Genomic DNA, 20,413 nt, shown 5'->3' on the forward strand with positions numbered 1-20,413 from the left:
AAGGTAAGAAGTAAATTAATAAACTAAGAAAAACTGAAAATCACAGAATGAAATGAAAGTTGTGATGGTTTCCACCTGTAGAGGTCACTGTGTCCAAATGAATGGTTCCATTCTCAATTGCTGCTCAGCATTTCAGCTTCAGGATGAGGTTCTGTGCTTACAGATGGGATTTCTGATCAAACATTTGGGTCATTATTTGAAAGCAAAAAAAATGTATAGATATAAAATAATGACCATGAAGAGAATAGTTGTTAGGTTGACTGGACTGTTGCAAGAAAACTATTTTAATCAGTGATATCGTTTTCATGTTGCCATTTCAATAGAAGAAAAAACTAATTTAAGGAATGACTGGTTGGTTTAATGCTGCTCATCTGGTCAAACTAAGAACTTTGCTGAAGCTCCCAAAAAGCGACAAACTTTCTGCTTAGAGAGCCTGTTCTTTCACTTTATGTCAATTCATTTCCCTTTGAGATCTTTCAGCTCAGAGTTAGCTCACAAGTTATTAATCAGTATACAGTAAATCTAATAAATCTTACTCTGAAGGATCTAATATGATGAAAGAAGACGTCATGTAGGAAGAGATTCATAAGATAAATCCCTGTGAAACAGATGGCTTTCGGACACAGGCCACAAAAGGCCCTAACCGCTCTCAAGTGCTGCATTCCTGCAGAGTAATACTAGAGTGTGGCATTCATAACAAGGTGCAGCAAGGTGTAACACTTTGTATGATACCGTTTCTGCTTTCAGGAGGACCAGCCTTGTTTATCGACTGCAGCTTTTGGTCGGCTTTTCAAAAAAACTGCCTTAAAGTCTCAGGCGGCATCGCTTCCCAGGCCCCCCCTGGGAGGAACTTTTGTTCTGGCCAGGAAGCCTCCCCTGCCTGCAGGTATAGGATGACAAGGCTTTATATGCCGCTGCCTATAGATGGGAAAGAGGCAGGGCAAAACCTGAACTTCGAATGAGTCGTGCTGCTGCTTGTGGTGAATTTAACACTGATGACTGCAGGTTGTACTCAACCGTCTTACACTGACAGAGTGGCTGCAGGAGGAGACGGATGTTAGCAGGAAAGATGGACTTCCTCCTCATTTGGCCAAAAGACAGCAGCAGACTTCTACATTCAATTGACAATTTAGCCACAGGTATTAGTTTGTCTTCATTTTCAGTTTCAAATATATAAACATTGCAATAATGATTCCTGTAATCTAATGAACTTTTGCTTTTTGAATGCCTCAACATTTTGCCAACAATCACTACAATCCGGTAGCGAGCCGTCATCAGTGTTTGAATGTCCCCTATGAGAGCTTAATGGGATTTATTTACAAATAAAATCAGTAATAATAAGAATAAAAGTAATTATCATTACTAGTAATAATAATTGGTATTATATTATGTCATTACATGTACTACTAATAATAATAGCAATCCTTTATTATTATTATTATTATTATTATTATTATTATTATTATTATTATTATTATTATTATTATTATTATTATTATTATTAATAATAATTATTATTGTTATAACTTTAAAGTTATGGTAGAAAAGTAGCATTTTCACCAGAAACACAATAAACCATTGATGACTTCTAATTTTAACAGGGGAAGAATATCGTAATCAGTCCTTACAACATACACTTTTACTGGAGGAAGACTACACACACACTCACACACAGTTGGTTTTTTCTTCTGGGTCAGTACCATTATGTTTTTTATGTTGGAACCAGGCAGCAAGAGAAAACTGAAACAGCCATATTGGTAAAATGCAGAAATCGTCTTATCAATAACTTACAACTCAGACAGCAAATAAATATTCATATCATTTGTGAAATATACAAAGTACTTCTTTCAGTTCACACACAGTAGACTATCACATTGTAAGAACATTGCAGATGCTCGTGCCTCAAGCTGATTTCCTTATTCTTCTTACTGTGAATCTGATAAAAAGTGCTTCTCCATGTACAGTCCCCTCTTCAACTTCCATAATGATTAATAGCACTTAATAATTGGGAAATAGTACTTCGATTCTGACAAACATAAAGCTTATATGCTGCTGTACAGGCCAGCTGAACATATGCTCTAAGGCCTGTGCACACAAAATAGGATGGATATTACAACAATCTGTTTACATTTGTTTACATGACAGTTGTATTTGTAAGAAATCGGACATCAATTATCAGAGGATTATACAGCAGTGGAGTTGTAGGCCAGAGTCTCCAGAGAGTGGCAGGTTTTAGAAAGGCATAAAAACCAGAAACACTTTGGTGGCCTTTGAGTTCCCCTTCCTTTTTGATTGAACTTCCCTTTATCTCTGTACACCAACAAGAACTTCCATCAATCCAGAATTTGGGATCCAAGACATTTTCTCACATCCTTCCTTGCAGTCAAGCTGCAGTATGTGCCGAGATCAAGGATCCATGTAGATGAGTCGTAGCAGAGGGAGATGAAATCCAAACCTCATCTCTAAAAGTTTGCTGAGTCATCAGGCTATTGACCTCGACCTTTCCCATCACGATGCCGCCGTCTCCGGCGTTCACCACGTCGCCCCTGCTGATGATGTGTTTGCTGGGCACCTTGAATGTCCCTCAGCTTCCTCACCATCTCATGATCCTTGTTGCCCAGCACCCGAGGCAAGAAGAGTGAGGCTTTATCAGTGCTCCGAGTTTTAAAACCTCGCCGCGGCCGCCCTTTCCCGTTGATGGAGATGAACCATTGCCTCCTGACAGTGGCCCGACGCTTGCTGCTGCTGCTGCTGCTTGTTCCCGGTGGCAGGGGCTGCTCTGTGAAGTGTTGTCGTGATGCATAAGTGTTGTACCCCAACTCATGGATCCGTTCCACAAATTCACACTCTTTGTTGAAAACCTCCTGGGGAAAGGAAGAGGGGAAAAGGAGTGACCAATATGCCAATTTTTGTATAATAAAGTGTGTTTTTGTTTTCCTCCTTTAAAGTTTCTTACATAATAAAATGTTGGCTGCAAACTCACTCAGTTTAGCTTCGTTTAAAACTAAATGTTTTGACTTGTGTGAAAACATTTTGTCCTAAATGTGTTGCAGTGAAGCTGCAGTGACAGAAACTGAACAATGTGAATATTTATTTGTCTTAACTAATAAAATGGGGAATCAGAGTCATTTTCATTTTTAAGTATTTTTATTTATATCTGTATGTTACAATCATTTGTGTTTCTCAGAACTGGTAGAGCGGAAATAAATGAACCACCAACATTTGGTGTAAAACACAAAGTTGTGGTTCATGATCTCTGGGACATAAACAGTAGAAAGACAGGTTGTAATTGTGTACTGACCGAGGCGTACAGCCTTCCTTTATCGTTCATGGCGAGATATTTGCCTGAGAAAAGCCCTTTTATGGCCACGACACCCACATCCACTGCAGTGATCTCCATGATGCCTGCAGAGAAACAGAAATATTAAAGGTGAACTTCAAGTCATAGTTTTCATGCCTACAAGTGCAGCTCTTCCGTTTACATAAAACACAAATAAGCAATGAACTATATATATATATGTTTTTTTCTGTGCTGTTAAAATGAATTTCTTGCGGGAGCCTCATTATGGGGCCCGTTCCGTCTCCTGACGCATTGAGCGCCGCAGAGAGGCTTCAACAGGCTCATTAGATAAATACATCCGCTTTATGCTGCTTCTGCTGCTGCTAGGACCCGCAGATCAACCTGCATGTTTCAGATTTCAGCCTGGGCGAGGAGCTTCGAGTGGCCCCAGCATCACTGCGATGGATCACTAAATCACACGAATCATTTCTGAGAGTAATGCAGACTGAAGTCTGAAATATACAAAGACATCAAGAAAAAATAGAAAGCAAATACAAAAGAAAGAGATGAAGAAAGAGTGCGTTTAAATTTAGCCCCATTAAATGTTACTCTTAATTTCTTCCAAATCTTGAAGTTGTTCCCACCGGGAGGCCAGGTCTCCTCGCGTTTGGAATGATCCACTTAAGCTTCTAAAAGTTCTGTCTTGTTTGTGAAAACAGAAAAAAAAAAACAAGTACTCACTGAACGGATTATCTTCCTCTAGTGATCCATCAATCTTCCCGTTAGGATGGATCTGCAGATGATATTTGGTAGCGCAATAAAGTTTCCTGCGCCTCGGCGCTCCTCCGAGGTGCTCATACACTCCTCCGCGGCCCCCGGCGTCTCTCCGCTGCCGGGGGTCACAACCCTGGCTCGGCGAGCAACGGGCCCGGGGCCAAACGGGATCCAACAGGCTCGCCAACACCAGCAGAGGAATCATCAGCATTGTGGCATGGTCGGCGGGGAACGATTGTTGCAAAAATTCGGATAATACCCGGCCAGCTCTCCGGGTCCCATGAACGTGTCGGGCCCCTAAAGCTGAAGAACTCCAGCCCCGGTGTACATCCAAGCCCCACGGGCAGTTCTGACAGCACAGTCGGCCCCCGGGTTGGGATCCTCCTCGCTTCTCTTGCAGGAAAGCCCTCGTGTGAAGCTGACTGAGAGCCTCGCCTCAGACTGAGCGCAGATATAAAAGAAGCTTGTGGCGACAATAGGCTGAACTTCGACCAATTGATACAAAGGAGAGGGGAGGCAAAAGGTATTAGCCCTGTGTGAAGTGAGAGACAGCGGCATGGATAAAATTACATAGTGGCAAAGTGCGAAACAGCTCTCCTCTCTGAACTCCTCTTCTGAAATATCCTAAAAGAGCAAATTAGACATCCCAAATTATACAGGCGGTCTGAGCCTGCGCCAGCCACCGCAGCAGGTGAGGAAGATCTCAGATGCTGGAACCTTCTTTCATCTCAAAAGTCAGCGAATAAAAAGTGAACCTTTGTGTCTCTTGGGTCTTTTCAAAGTCACCTATCCTCAGCTTTACTCCATAGAGCTCAGAATGTTGAACCTGATGCACTTGTTCATCCTAAGCAGAGTAGGAACATCTGCTGCTGATACTTGATGTACAGAATCCGATCTACAGCTTCCAGAAGTGAAGAACCCACAGCTTTGTCACGTTTCCCATCTTCTTTGCTCCTTAAAATTTATAGGCTCCTCCTGACCTGTTACCTTTTACTGCCATTATTAAAGATCGTTTCTGGGAAGAAAAGACAAATTTGTTTTGTGTCACAAGGTTCCCTGTCTGCTCCTCACTCTCCAGAACCTCCTCCCCAAGCCTCAGTCGTTATCCCAACCAACAGCATCTCCCAGACTTTTCCCAACCCAATGCCCCAGCTCTGGCTAGGCAGCAGCCGGTGGGCGGAAGAGCAGCAGGCTAAATGACTACTGCCTAAATTGCTTCCATCTTGGTCACATTATGGTTTGCATTCTGGTAATTAGCACCATCTTCTACAAATCTCTCTGCCCTTTGGCGCTACTCCACTGCTGCTATGAAGGCCTCTGCTGAGAATCCCCCAGAGAGCAGACGGTTAATTTGTCTTCCCCTCCCATACATCACTCAGCTAGTTGCCTCTGTCACTTAATTTATCCTGATGATCAGGAAAAAATCTGCTTTTTTAATTACAAATGGGCTTTATGCCTCCAAAACCCCTCACAAGTCAGACAACACACCAAAACATCAGCCAGGCAGTGTGTATCAGTGGTTGTTCTGGTGGCCATTTCTAAGCGAGATGGCCTTGATGTGGTCAAATACTGAAAAGGGTGGAACCTCAGATGTGGTGTGCTGTTTCTCTCAGAAACTATTTTAATTATGCTCCCCTCCACGCCGCCCACAAAGCCTCCCAGCAATAGGCCAGGCAAGCGCTCTCAATTTGTGAAGCACACACTCACGTGTATGTCTTCCTTTCTAACATCAGAAAGAGTGTGTGTGCGTGTGTGTGCATGTGTGTGTTATACGACAAAGCTTAAGAGGAGGATAAGACCTCAAACATTGCTTATAATCAGGTTTACAACAAAAAAACAGCAACTGTAGCTCCACTTTGACATTTGCCATCATTCTATGACAGTCAAAAAGCTGTCATAGAATGAAAGCCAAATTCAAGAGCCTCTGTCTTTTTCTCAGGCCTTTGGACTGTTGCATTAAGACCACCATGCCACAGAGTGAGATGTTGAAACACACCAGGGGGGCATGTAAAGCTGACAGACAGGAAATCATAAAAAAGGCAGAGCTGCTGTCAAAGGGATGTGAAGACTACAGCCAGAGCTGCTGGGTTGTTGAAGTCAATCCATTATCACTTCCCGAAAGGCCAGCATTAATGACATGATGACATGATGACATGCACCGGAACATGAAAAATAAATGTTTTCCAATTTATGAATACCATTATTTATTAAAGGTTGTCCACTATCTAGTAAACTCAATTTTTGGACAACAAAAATTGTAATGAGCATTTTGCGATATCAGGGGTTAGAAGCAAAAATGACACAAGTGCATTTTGAAAATAGGTGAGCACGTTGCTCTGTGCCTCAGAGTGTGAGGAGACGATCAGAGCAGCTGTTCGATTCCCTGACCTGGATACCGATTTCCCAACCTTTCAAACTGTTTGCCAAAGACAAATCAGCTCTGTTTGGGATTTTTGTCCTGCTACCTTCACAATACAAAGTTGACTAATTGGCCCTTCATTGAAGCCAGGAGCCATTGGACTTCATATTACACTGCATACTTGCATCCAGATCTCCTTCCAAACAGAAATCACATCCTATCACATCTCCAGTTCATGTCGGGGATGTTTGAAACTGCGCTCACAAGAAAGTGGATTTTTTAAAAATGCTTTAAAACATCCAATTCATCCAGCTTAACTGTTTTCAACCATTTCTTTTGTCATTACACTCTTAAAAAATGAATCAATACCAAACCACATGAAGTGCTCTGACACAAAACCCAAAAGCATACATTTTAACTTTTTCTCCTTTTTTTCTCTAATCATGAATGAAAGCGAGGATTTTTCAGAGCTCCTTTTTTAATTGACTTCCCCAAAATTCTCCCCCACCACCAGCTCTCAAAACCCTCTTAGCACAAAAGAGTTTCTTTTCTGCAATAATACAAATGTTATTAGCAAGGCCCTTTTCTTGGCTCCCGCTTTTAATGGAGGGAAAAGGAGGTACCAGTAATCCAGAGCAAATCAAAATGACCTTTGAACCCTTTCTGCTGTACTTTTTCTCATGGGCAGATTTCTTTAGTGAAGCGGTGATCAGAGGGCTGAATCCAGCCGCTGCCTCTCGTCTCCTGACAAATCGCTGCAGAGCCTCTTTTGTCCCCAGGACTTTGATCTCACCTGCTTGTCAGACTCTTCAGAAAGAAGTCTAGTACAGTTCCAGCACATAGCAAACAAATCAGCAACTATTTTAGCACCCCTCCACACACACACACACATGCACCCGCCCACATACACACACACACACTTCCCTGACCCCCTTGTTTGCTGTCCACTTTCTTTCCCTCACCCTTATTCAGTTTGTCAAACTGGTCTGTTGGTTTTCTTATAAGTTTGCCTGTTATAAACAATTCAGATTTATTTCCTAGTTTTACTGTTTGTTTCTGGACAGTGTGGTTGGCACTGGGACATTTCAACAAAAGGCTTGTGGTTTGAGCCTCAGCTGGGGCCTTTCTGTGTGGACTTAACATGTTGTCCCCGTGCACATGAAAGTTTCCTACAGGAAATCCGTCTCGTTCCCACAGTTCAAGAGCAAGCATGTTAGGTTAATTGGTGATTCTAAATTGCCCTTAGGAGAGAACTTGTGCTCGCAGGATTGTTTTTCTCACTTCTTTGTGTTGCCTCAGTAATAGCCTACCCGTCAAAGCTGCAAGTTCATGGACTCAAAGCTATTTAAAGTTTGCCAGAGCTTCTCTTTATGGAACCCAAGAAAAACTGTAGAAAACATTTAGGCACCAACAGAAATCTTTATCCAGACAACTTAGCACCTTTCATTTTTCCACCACATTTTCATGTTTTTTAGAGAGTGAAGCCATCTTTCTTTCTATTTAATGAGAGGGAGGATGTTTCTCCAAGTGTGATGCAGCAGTGAGAAAAATTTGTTCTTGGCTGTTAGTTCAGTCAAGACACGTGTTGATGTGATTGCACTTGACATAACCTAACCAGACCTCTCAGTATCAAAGTGAGACAGGTCTGTTTCATCACTTTGCTTTGTTGAGACTCCACTATTCTGATCGTTAATGCTTCAGAAAGTCATGGAAGGTCAGCAGTTTCATTTGTTGTACCTTACCAGTGTAGAGGCCACACACCCCACTCTCACCATATACGCACGAAAGGGTTTTGTGTCTCTGGTTAGTGGTTGATACATTGTCAACAATTTGATTCATTCACATAAAAAGGGAAAGAAAAGTGATACGATTCGCTTTTCTATCAGAATGCAGTTTGATTATGTCATTTGAATTAACACAGAGTAAATGCAAATTTTATAAAACCCATAAACTGGATTTGACCATTTTAATAGAAAAGGCACACATCTGGGTGGGGGTCAGTTCTACTCACTGTGATGTTTCAGTCCATGTAAAGCAAAACGCTCTGATCTAATATTGCAGAAAGACAGTATTACATTGGTAGAGCTTTACTGGGAGCAGATTTATCCCCTTTTAATAGCTTTGTTCATTTGCCATTCTGAATGTAGATTTTACCAGTGGACCAGAGCTTTTTGCTTTTTTCCGTGACTACTTCCTGTTTATCAGCCTCAGTCAGGGGTTGGCTTATTGAGAAAAGCCAGGTTTTAGTGGAAATTTCCTTCTGTGAAACAGAGAGAGCTTCTGTCTACTGTCATCACATACTTTCGTAGGATGAGGCAACTGCTTCATGACATGTTCAATTCAACTGAATCCATCATCATAAACAAGATTGAGAGGATTGTTTCTAAATGGGTCTTAATATATGATTACATTGAAATGCTGTAAACTGGACTGATAATTGTGTATCAGATAAAATATGTTTGTCTTGCAAAGAGTCTTGATTCATGTTGGGAAGTGGTGCTGTAGAAATACAATGGAAACACAGCTAGTCTGAATTTGCACTGTAGTGTGTTGACTATACTCAGTTAAACCATAGTTATAAAAATGACAACATAGTTAAATTTTAATAAATGAAAGTGAGTTTTGTGTGTGTGTGTGTGTGTGTGTGTGTGTGTGTGTGTGTGTGTGTGTGTGGGGGGGTGTGTGTGTGTGTGTGTGTGTGTGTGTGTGTGTGTGTGTGAACTGGAGACATATCAGCTTTAATATCAGCTTTATTGGATATTTTTTGGGGAGCTTTACTGAAGTTACCTGATGCTGTCCAGTTACCATACCATTCACCGAACAAAGTGGTGCAGAGGATAGAACATTTCATCTCTAGTGTTGGACTGGAGTTAACACTGTAATATTTGAAGAGTTGCATTTTAAGAAACTGTCACAGACAGATGGGAGATGGGAGTCCGACAAAACAGTTTGTCCTGTGAGTTGGTTTTAATGCAGAAAAGAGGAAATGTGAGTGAGGGGGAAATGAACGACGACTGGAAGGTTAAAGCATCTTCACAAGTTGATTCCATTTGCTTTTTAAAAAGAACTACAATCCAAAATAATCTATGTACCGTTTTTGTCCTTTTCTCTTTCTTGCATACTTTCTCTTCCTTGCCACTCTCTCTTTCTCGCACTGTCAGTCTTTGTCTCTCTTTCACTTGCTTTCCCTCTGTAACCAGATAAGTCTGTCCTATACTTCTACAGCTCTTTGATTGTTAGCTGCAGGTTTCAGATGCCCGTAGAGTGGCTGCACCTTCCAACAGGCAAATGATTGTGGAAGGATGAAACTTTAGAAGACATCAATGGCTGTGGTAGAAACACACAAGTTCTCTCTCTGTCTCTCTCTCTCTCTCTCTCTCTCTCTCTCTGTCTCTCTCTCACACACACACACACACCCATCCTCCCACACACAAAAAGCATCACACCTACTCCTGAGCACTAGCAGCAAATTGTGACTCAGTGACCAAAGCCTCTGACCCTGTCATCATATGTTTGATTCCTAATAATGTAAAAGGAAAATATGATGTAAGTTAACGGACTATTGTTCAATAGTGTCATAGAGGCCATGATTCATTCATTTTGGTTTGTGTTTTAATCCTTTTTGGATTATGATTCTTATTTAGGTTTTGCTATTTTTATTTCATTATTGTGTTGTGATTATCTCCTCTGTTCTGCTATCTGCACATTTTGCTTTATTTATGTCAGTGTTAAGCTTATCTCCTTTTGATTTGATATTTTTTAGTATTTTAGTTCTTCTCCTTGCTGTGTTGGTCTTCTTCCCTCAGCCTCCCTTCTCAGAACTCTACCACAGTTATTCTGCATTCACCTGATTATGCTTACCTGACTTCCATGTCATTAATCACACTCCCTCAGTATTTAGTTTCATTCTTCTTTGGTGGTTTCTTCTGTTGTGCTCTCTGTTGGCTCCATGCCTTGTTCTGCTTTTGCCAAACCTGTAAATCTTATTTATTCTTGACCTCTGGTCATCTCCACCACCAAACATCATAACACATGCTTACAAAACACCACCAACCTAAAGGAATCATATGATTGACTGGTTTATCTGCCATTCATAAAATTGTCCTACATAGTTTGCATGTATCACTTTAGAGAACAGAATGTAGCAGTCAATGAGTGGATAATCTTTTTATTTGCATCACAGAGCAGAATAACATGTGATTGCTTCTTTCATGAAACAATAATACAATCTGTGAATTTAACAATCAGTTACAGATTGTGGTTGCATGGTGGCCTGGTTGGTATCACTGTTGTTTTGCAGTAAGAAGCAAAGGGTTTTAAATCCTGAAGTCTGAATGGTATCCCCAACAAAAATATGTACACTAACTTAAAACTACAGAATGTGACTCTAATAAATAATATATGTTTTACCTATTTGTTACAGTTACACCAAATTGAGCTATCTGCCTCCCCCCTGGTACATTGCTTGAGGAGATGTTCACCCTCAGCTCAAACACTTAAATGGTAAAGACCCAAAAATAATCCCAGTGTGTTTGGAGGTTTTGGAATTGATAGAACAGGATAGCATTGAACTGACAAAGTAACCTTCCTCAAATTGTCAATCTTGAAGAAAAGAAGTGGAAAATTTTTAAAAACTGTCATTTCATAAAATGCTTTCTGTAAGATAATAGAAATAGAGAAAGGGTCAAACAAATCATCAGAATTAGTGAGACATTCAGTCTCGTAATAATTTCATGTACATTTCAGAAGTTAGTGTAATGAAAACAGCAGCATTTTGCCTGTGTCCCCCTTTTCATCAGGACGGAACTGGACTAACATCTGGAGTGTTTGATGGATGGGTGGAAGCTCCCTGTGTGTGACAGTGATGAAGCAGCTGCCACAAGAAGCTCATTTGAAACTCAATGTTTTTCCATTTCCCTGTTTACCCCGGGACTATTGACAAACTGTGGCTTCTCTGCAGGGGGTCTGGGTGAAAAAGCTCTGGCGAATGGAGAAGAAGATGGATGAGAACGCTTTGGTCAAATGCTTTGGTTGTGACAGATCCATGGTGTCACTCCAGGTGAGTGTAAATGAATTAATCCTGGCTTAGATTCTTTTAGGAATGAACACAACTGATTTAGTGAAAAAGTGGATGTGTTTTCTGTAAGGTTTTTCTTAAATGTTTGTTGCTTTTAAAGCTGATTCACTGCCAGACAAAGTGAGCGATTCCATCACTCAGTGAGCTGGCTGACCAGATGACAGAGCTCTGTCTTTAAGGCACTTCAGGGAACTGATCTGTTTTCTTTAGTCTTTCAGCAGACATACTGCAGCTATGTTAATGCCTCTCTCAGGGCTCTGCACTTCAAGGAATCTCCCATAGCTTGTATTTCACCAGGAAAGTTATCACACTTCTCTAGAAAAGTCAAAAAACCTCGCTTAAAAATGTCAACATCTTTTAAAGCGAATAAAATTCACTTTTCATCTTTGTTGTGATGAGGTTGGAGTGCATTATATAACACTTTTAGTTAAATGTGCAGCTTCTGGGTTCCTGAGAGGACAGAATGAAGAAAAACAAGTTCCAAAGGAGGTACATAAGGGAATTTGAGGTCAGTGAAGGCTGAGGGGGATTCAAAGCAGTTGGGCGGAAAGGGGGTAACAATGAGTCTGCAGAGAGGAGGGAGTTAGCGTGGGAAGCAAGAACTAATCGCCCTCGTAGTTGGAACAAGTTTTTCTATCTCTTGGACCAAAGTTCCTAACAACCACATGTACTTTTCTAAAATGAATCCGTTAAAGACAGATTTTTATGGGTCTAGACTCTTATTAAAAGGAAATATGTTGTACAAATGTAGTTAATTGGTCCATGTCTTCATATCTCATCTTAGTGTTAGAAATGGAATTATCTGGTGAAGCAGTCAATGCAGAAGAGTAGTTCAGGACTCAGTCATTTATTAATTACTAGGTGTCTGAGCTTTCACGACAGGCTCTGTTGTGGAGTACTTTGGCACCAGTACACACAAACACACATAAGTAACAATCCAAGTCGTAACAAGTCAAGAGTAAAGGTGCTGAGTCCAGGATTGGCCCATTGTTTTTGTCTATAGACAGTATATTAACTTTCTATTTATTTTATATCATTTTTTTTACTGTCAATGTCAAATTTGTTTATATAGCACTTTTAAGAACTGCACCAAAAACTGCACCAAAGTGCTGTTCAAAAATGATAACACAATAGAATAAATTGATGAAAATAACATCAATAAAATAAAAATAAAACATCACAACAGAAAAGTTAGAGTATCAGGCCTCCATTAAATGGCAACCAACAAAAATAAGTTTTAAGAAGCAATTGAAAATGACCGAGGCTCTGGGCAGATCTAATCTGGAAACATAACTAATTCTAGAATAATCAGCAGAATTATCAGTATGCCTTTTAAGATGGCAATTGCATTAACAAACACATGTAAGGAACAACCAAACAGGTATTTCCCTTTTCGCAAGTGTATTAATGATTAGATTTTATTCAAATCAGTTTATTTCTATGTTCTCAACAAATGTAATTTCAAGGTTCTTTAAAAAATTATTTTATTTCAGTTGCATCCCAGTTATCAAACAGTATGGTACACTCAGTTACTCATTCAAAGTAAGTTGCATTGAGTCATTGACTTGCAGTATTCACTGTTCTTGGATGAACATATGGTTTGCATTGTGTGGTTGACTTATGAATATATTAGCAAAAATTGGGTGCTTGCAAATTATTGAGATGAGCCTTAACTACTTTAGTTTATTCTCTAGTTAACCATGTGGCTCAGTTTGTCTGGATGTTCTGAACACTGACATTTCCAAGTAACTAACTAAATATTAAAAGTGTTTCATAATATGAAAACTGTAAAGTTGTTTAAAATAAATTCCTGAATTTTCAAATCTGGGATTAAACATGACTAAGCAATATGGACCTTTGAACCCTGTGGAGCATAGATGGCTTTCTTTCAAGGTGGATGGGCTGAAAACCACCGATTCAGTTCTACTCTGTGACTATGGAAGTCAAATTGCTGTTTTACTCTGAAGAGAGAGACTTGACGATATGAGTGTGTTGCTGGCCGACAGTCATCACAGAGATGTGTCAGCAGATAGATGCCACACTCATGTTAATGAGGTCTACATGCACCGTGCAGCATGGTGGGCGTCTTAATAAAAAGCAGACAGGCGTGTGTGTTTGTGTGTGTTCAGTGAGCTGCTTACTTCAGAGAGGAGGTGTGACACACCATAATGCTTTTCATTCCCCAATAAACACATAGTACTTCCTGTTGCCAGACTTGCTCCAAACAGGAAGCATGGGGTCAAAGTTGCCTGTGCTGCTCTGATGATTTAAGGATTATTAGTGTGGATCAACACAATTAAACAGAGGGAAAAAAGTGACTGCTCCCCCACAGTGATTTTAGGTTATTTAGTTACACTAGCATTGTGGTTCTACGCCCTATTCTGTACTGCTGGAGGATAATATCCATTTTGGTTTCTGTGTCTACCACTCCACCTTCCTATGAAATGTTCAGGACTGGCAGATAGATATGAAAGGTTGGTTATTCCTGCCTGGATTTCTAAATGACTTTTCAGAGACAAAAAACTATTCAGCTGAATACATGCTAAATGTTTTGAAAAAGCTTTTGTTTTTAGGAAGTTTTGTTTTCAAAACTTTCAAGACCAAGTAAAATACTTCCAGTGCTGCTGCCTCACAGCACTATCTGTCACAAGTAAGAGAAGGGAACAAGATAACTTGGCACCTAATTTTGACACATCTAAAATTCATGTACAAGCAAAATGGTACCTAATTAAAATTAATAAGATGACTTAAATCAGTTTTAATCAAATTACTGTCACCAATCACTTTTAGCAAGTTACTTTGAACTTGTGGTTGAAACGTCTCTCCAACTCTCTCTACTGGAGCTGGATTAAGTTATAAAAAGTAAGATTTTGATAATTGTGCTTTTTTCTGTGTTTGACTTAATACTGCATAAATCAAGGTACAAATGTTTTATTTAATTTCTTTTTTTACTTTTCTGGTGCCATTAATTTAACTCATCTAACTCATAAAAAGACATTGGAACAAGTCTCCATGCAATATTGTATCTTAAGCTAGGCTGATAGCACTATGCTAACTCTAGCTGCCAATGATAACACTGTGTGCTTGTCAAAGACAGGACTCCACTGTGTGTCAACTTATAATTAGGAATATCACCACTGTAAACTTACTTAATGAATTTTCTTGGGTCATTAACACAATTCATTGCAATTTTTTACACAATACAAAGTCCCAAGCTGGAATCTTGTATTGTGTTTCCGGTATTCCTGTAAATCTGATGCAGAAGTGACACCTACAAACCGACAGTGATGGTCAAGAGAGAGAGAGATAGAATTCATCTTTATGGAATATTTAATTAGAGAGAATAATTTTTGTGTATGTTATGTATTTTGTACATTGGTCAGAGGGCCTGGTGGCACCGGTGCATTGCAGCCTCGCCTCTATCAGACGGCCCCAGGGCAGCTGAGGCTACTGTCCAGTAACTTACAGTAACCGTCAGCATGTGAGTGTGTGCGTGAATGGGTGAATTCCTGTAGTGTGAAGCTCTTGGGTCCCTGGACCTGTTAAAGCAATATTCTTCTTACCTTCCCAGCCCCACACACAAACATGGATGATCATATCAGTAACTCTGACAATTATCTTGTGTCTTTTTAAAATGTCTCCACTATTGTTTATTACCTATTGCAAAAACCTTATGATGAATGGAATGTTACGATCAAAAAGATCAATCATTTTTGGTTTGGAATAATTTGGTCAACAGAAACATAAATCATGAAGTTGTTGATTAGAGTAAATTAAATTTCAGGAAACACTAACCCTGTAGCAGGAAACACAGACATAGAATCCCTCGATATAAAGGTGTTATTTCTTTTCTGCACTGAAACATCTAAGCACAGACTTGTTTATGTGATGATTTCACATGGTAAAAAAATGTACTTAATTGGGCTTAGCGTTTCTTAAAAATGAGACATCAATTCACATAAATGTCAATGACGAATGCTTGACTCCTCCCAGTGTATGTTGAGATCAAATAGGAAAAAATGATGAAAGCACAAACAATTTACAAGAAGGAAGTTGGATAGTCTAAAATGGAGTGCATATGACAAGAAGAGTGATCAAGTTTTTATTCTGAAGTCTCAAGTGAAGACAGCCAGCTGCCAAATCAATCATAAATAAGAAACTTAGAACTTAAAGTCCTTTCAAGTCTTTCTTTAACAATAATGCAATAAAATGTTAAATATAAACAGTAAACAATATGTTCTTTTTTAAATGTGTATTTATCTCAAATAATGATGAAAAATAAGCAATACAATTTACACTGTATGAAATAGTAATTCTAAAATTGGGCCTTTATGTTGTGCAGTTCATTTAAACTTAGCCACAACTCTATCAGATGATTTTCCAGAATAAAGAGTCAGTAAAAAATGCAACAGCAGAACTCCACATTCAGACTTAATGTCAGAGAAGGTATTTTATTGATATGTCACATTTTCAGCAACAAGGCAATACACAGTGCTTACAACACTGACTGAAGTAAACAGTACATTTATTCTCAATATGATTTCCATGCTCTGATTGCACTGAACCAATAAATGATGGCCAGTTGCTTCAACCACTTCCAATTTCTTTAGTTCAAACACTTTGACTGTTGTGGTTCTTAGTGTTCTGGTAATCATTTTATGGCTTTTTGAGCTTCTCACAATATTGTTTTGGTGATCATTGGTTTTCATCAGGATCCATTAATAGAGTCACTTTAGTCACACAGCCAATGATAGATTTCTGGTTCTACTCAGTTCACTCAGAATCCCGAAATACTAAAAATGAGCTGGTACTAATTAACCATTATAATTACCAAACAGTCTGAGAACAATCTTATTTAACGTCAAGCCATGTTCAGTAATGGAACCAGCTCTAATCTTAAGGATTAAGAAAAACTACTACTCAAACTGCAAACTTCCTTACTACTGGATTTTTGGATACGTTGGATGCTATTGAAGCTGTTTTAGTACAAATGGATTGGTGAGAATTACAATTTAATTACATATGTCCTCGATCTAAAGAATTAGGCTATTCCTGCCCAGTTAGATCCTGTTTAAACTGGTAAGTTGGAGGTCGCTACCAGGCTTGTTTGACAGTGTCTCTCCTCAGGTAACCCTCCCTCTCCTGGTCAAACACCACACATTAACTCTGGCATTAACAGCAGTAATAGTCTTCCAGCACCTTTCCTGGCATTTGTTGACCCTTTTGTTGTGATAGCTACTTAGAATATCAAAGCTGGTAGGGCCTTCAATGAGACATCTGAAAACTGAGAAATGCTGTTTTTATGAGTCCATTCAGCACAATCCAACATCCCCCAATCAGTGTGTCATTCATACACTCTCTCCATCTCTGCTTTGCCCCAGCTCGCTCACTCTTTGTAATTATTCACAGTTGCAAAGAGGAGAGAGGAAAGGAGTAAAGCAAGCTTAGGGTGTGACAATGACAGCTGACATGTTTGGGGCCAGAACAATAAGTGGAGTCAGAAAAATCAAAGGCTTTAAAGACAGAGAACCAGGTCAAAGACATTGCCCTGCATTGTGTGTGTGCGTGACTGTGTGTGTGTGCTTGCATTTAACGTGTTTGTGTGTCCAAGTCAATCCCTGTCTTCACAGAGTATTTATATGCTCCAGATCTTCCTGACAAAGTCTTGTGCTGGTGATTGGACTGATCAGACGTCCTGCCTGGCCTGTGGTCTGGTGTTTACCATGTGTCAGTCTGGGAGCTTGGATTTCCATATACAACTGATAGGAAGGGGATTATAAAAGACCGGAGGGCATTGACATCGTTGAGCCAGCAGTAGATTCATTCTGTGCATGTTTGAAAGTGTGTGAGAGCTCGAGCAACACATCAGATTTTCTCAGCTTTTCATATGATCTTTTTTCTGCCTTTGGACAGAATTACATGTTGTTCAAAATTAGTTTTTATTTTGCTATGGTTTTGATTTTCTTGGTATTCCCCAAACCCTCTCCCCAAAAAACTGCACAATGACTTCTTAAACAGAGAGAAAAAGAAAACAGTCTTAACTGTGTAAATATGTGTGTTGTTATTGGATTATGATGAGAACTCTTAACGTAATCCAATAAGACATTATGATTGATTTTTTTTTAAAAGGACAACATTAATAGAAATCACTTATTTGTCAAATACCTGAGGTCTCCTTGCTCCGTCAAGCACACAGTTCAGACAGTCAGGGAGGTTTGTAGGGTTTCAATTAGTGAAGCAGCAGGGTGGGCCTGTAACTCACTGGGTTATGTATCACCATCAAACACTTCTGATCTCATGCTGCTCACAATGAACCTTGCTTCCTTCCTTTATGTCTCCCTCTATTTTCTGAGCCACATAATGAGGGAGAGGCACAGATTCCCACAATCACACACAGTGTTTCCCCAAAGTTTGTTGCCCTGTGGCGGGGGGTGCAAAACAGTTAGGTATCAGGAACACAAAGAGGTTTGTGATATTATATCTGTCTCCATTAATGGCGATATAATACAAAGATTCACACAGTCATTTCCATGGTGTTCTTCAAGGCTTTTAAGCAAGTTTCAGTCAAAGACATTGAACAACCCTGACAACTTCATTAAACTCGGCACTTTGAGATACAGTGAACCCTTGGTATTAGAATCAGAATCACTTTCCTGCCATTGCCAGTAAACAATTTTATCTGGAAGGTTGTTCCAAATTAGAGGAGGATAGAAACTGAATGTTTCTTCTTTGTGTTTGGTTCTGACACAGAGCATTAACAACACCAGCCGCCTCGTTCATCTCGGCACTCCCCTCTTCACAGTGAAGGTTGGTTGTTTATAGTGCAGGTTAGATCTGGTACACTTCATGGCGTTGAATTGATGCATTATGTCACCTCCAAACGCTTGTGACTGAGCAAAATAAAACTTCACAACTCCAGCAAGCATTTCTCAATAGTTGAGAGTCCAGACCTTGTAGATGAAGCAAAGTGTAGAACAAGGAACTGGATTTTACCATGTCTGTTATTTCAGAAATCCACCATCCCAGGCCTTCAGTTAGATGATTAAATATTTTACTTCATTTGACCTTATTAAATAAATAAATCAACAAAAAAGTTGCCTAACTGTTTTCAGAGACCTGAATAGAGTTCTAATGATAGTCATTAGAAAAAGAGCTTCCATTCTCCCTATTAGGAACAACATCAGACTGTTTCCCACTGATTGTACAGACATTTTAACCACTATTGCTACTATTTATACTACTATTTTCATAAACATTGTTAATGTAATAAAAATGTGTATATTTGTGACTTACTGTAGGTATGTAACTATTTTTTCTTAACCCTTAATACCAAGCATTTTGCCCTCCATTACAGGACTTGCTTCACACACAATCAGCAGAGACTTGACCTCACCTGCTTCTGCACTCTTTGTGTGCATACATAACATCTGTATTGGTGTATAATTGTACATGTTTTTGTGGGTGTGGTGGTTTGTTTGAAGTGCCTGCTTGTTGCGTCTGTGTGTGGTCAGACAGACTGACAGACAGAAAGGCAGGGATGGACGGATAGACTGCGACAGGCCAAACAACAGGTGTGTCTTTTGAACGTAACCCGCTGCCATGCGAACGCCCTCTTTACCTTTAGCCTCGCTGATTCTTGTTTTCATCAGCAAAAGAAAAGCCGACTCCTCCTCCTACGTGTCAATGTCTTTCATCTATGGGAGAGACAGACAACCCCTCACTCTGTGCTTTCATGTCTCTTTGCTGTCTCTCATTCATTGATGCTCTTATTTCTTTACTCAGTTATGACTTAGTCTAAGTATTGCTGTTTTGATTAGAATCAAGCCACTGTTAGGAAACTCTTGAGGACTTGAATCACAACCATGAGAGTTCAACATATTATTTTGAATAGGCTACAACAAATGAAATGACAGTTTTAAAAAAATACTCTAATTCCATCAAACTGTGAGCACAGAACGTTAGAAAATGCTTTATTCCTCATGTGTACAGAATTACATTCTAATATAATTTTTTTTAAAAAGACCTAAAAGTAATCATCTGTATTAGGAACCAATACTGTTGTAATATTGTAAAAGCATCCAAATGTTGTTGTCTTTGGATCTACAAACAATCACTCAGCTGAGACAACAATTGAAAACTGTAGTTGTAGCTTAAAGTGTTTGTTGTTTTGCTATTAATTAAAATAATCACAAATTAATAAAATCACAACACCTTAATGAACAATTAATGGAACATGAAGAAAAACTGCTATAAAAATGATTCATGTGATGCAGAATACATTTTTGAATAAATCCCTTTATTTAACAGTTTTAATTGGGTGCAGGGAGGAGTTATTAAAAACTGAAGAATAATTTAAATCGTCAAATAACTTATTATGCCGGTTTTTGATCTGGTTGTTGTAGGAGATGTCAAAAAGAACAGTAATCAGGATGTAGCAGCAATGGCCCTTTAGTTCAGGCAGGATGTTAGAATAGACTCCGCACATAAAGTGATGTCTGCTTTAATGGAGTCAAGACTTCAATTGCAAATGTGCAGTATGCGTAACATTAGACAAGCAGTTTCTATTTTTTAATAAAGTACATTTTCTACTATCTGTGTTCTGTGTTTTGTTCTAAATTTGACTGAGAGGTATTTAGCTTCATATGACTTAAAAACAGTGTTCATCAAAGAAAAAAAATAAGTAAATAAAATAGATTTTGATATTTTCCTTCCATGGAGAATATCAGTGTGAGAATCTGGAACTCCTTTTACCTTCCGGGATGAATCGTTGCAGAGACGACATATGAAATCAGTTCTGCTGCATCAGCTGATTCTTCAGGATCATGTTTGAACGACCATCATCTTACAGAAACCAATAACTCTGTTATACCTGAAGAATCAGTTTGAGTGTGAAAACTATTTCAGTACAATTAAAAAAACACAC

The 20,413-nt window shown here is 39.3% G+C and overlaps 1 protein-coding gene across 1 annotated transcript; it reads right to left on the reverse strand.

The window, feature by feature from the left end:
• Positions 1–1,622: 1,622 nt before the first annotated feature.
• Positions 1,623–4,436, reverse strand: fgf3 (fibroblast growth factor 3). Its single transcript, XM_055022455.1, has 3 exons — positions 4,022–4,436; positions 3,302–3,405; positions 1,623–2,864 (listed from the first exon to the last, which is right to left on the reverse strand). Exons 1-3 carry the CDS (start codon positions 4,263–4,265, stop codon positions 2,487–2,489), a joined length of 726 nt encoding a protein of 241 aa, XP_054878430.1. The 5' UTR covers positions 4,266–4,436; the 3' UTR covers positions 1,623–2,486.
• Positions 4,437–20,413: the final 15,977 nt, after the last annotated feature.

Source organism: Poeciliopsis prolifica, unplaced genomic scaffold (assembly GCF_027474105.1).
Source record: "Poeciliopsis prolifica strain line A6 unplaced genomic scaffold, Auburn_PproV2 SCAFFOLD086, whole genome shotgun sequence".
Classification (NCBI taxonomy): domain Eukaryota; kingdom Metazoa; phylum Chordata; class Actinopteri; order Cyprinodontiformes; family Poeciliidae; genus Poeciliopsis; species Poeciliopsis prolifica.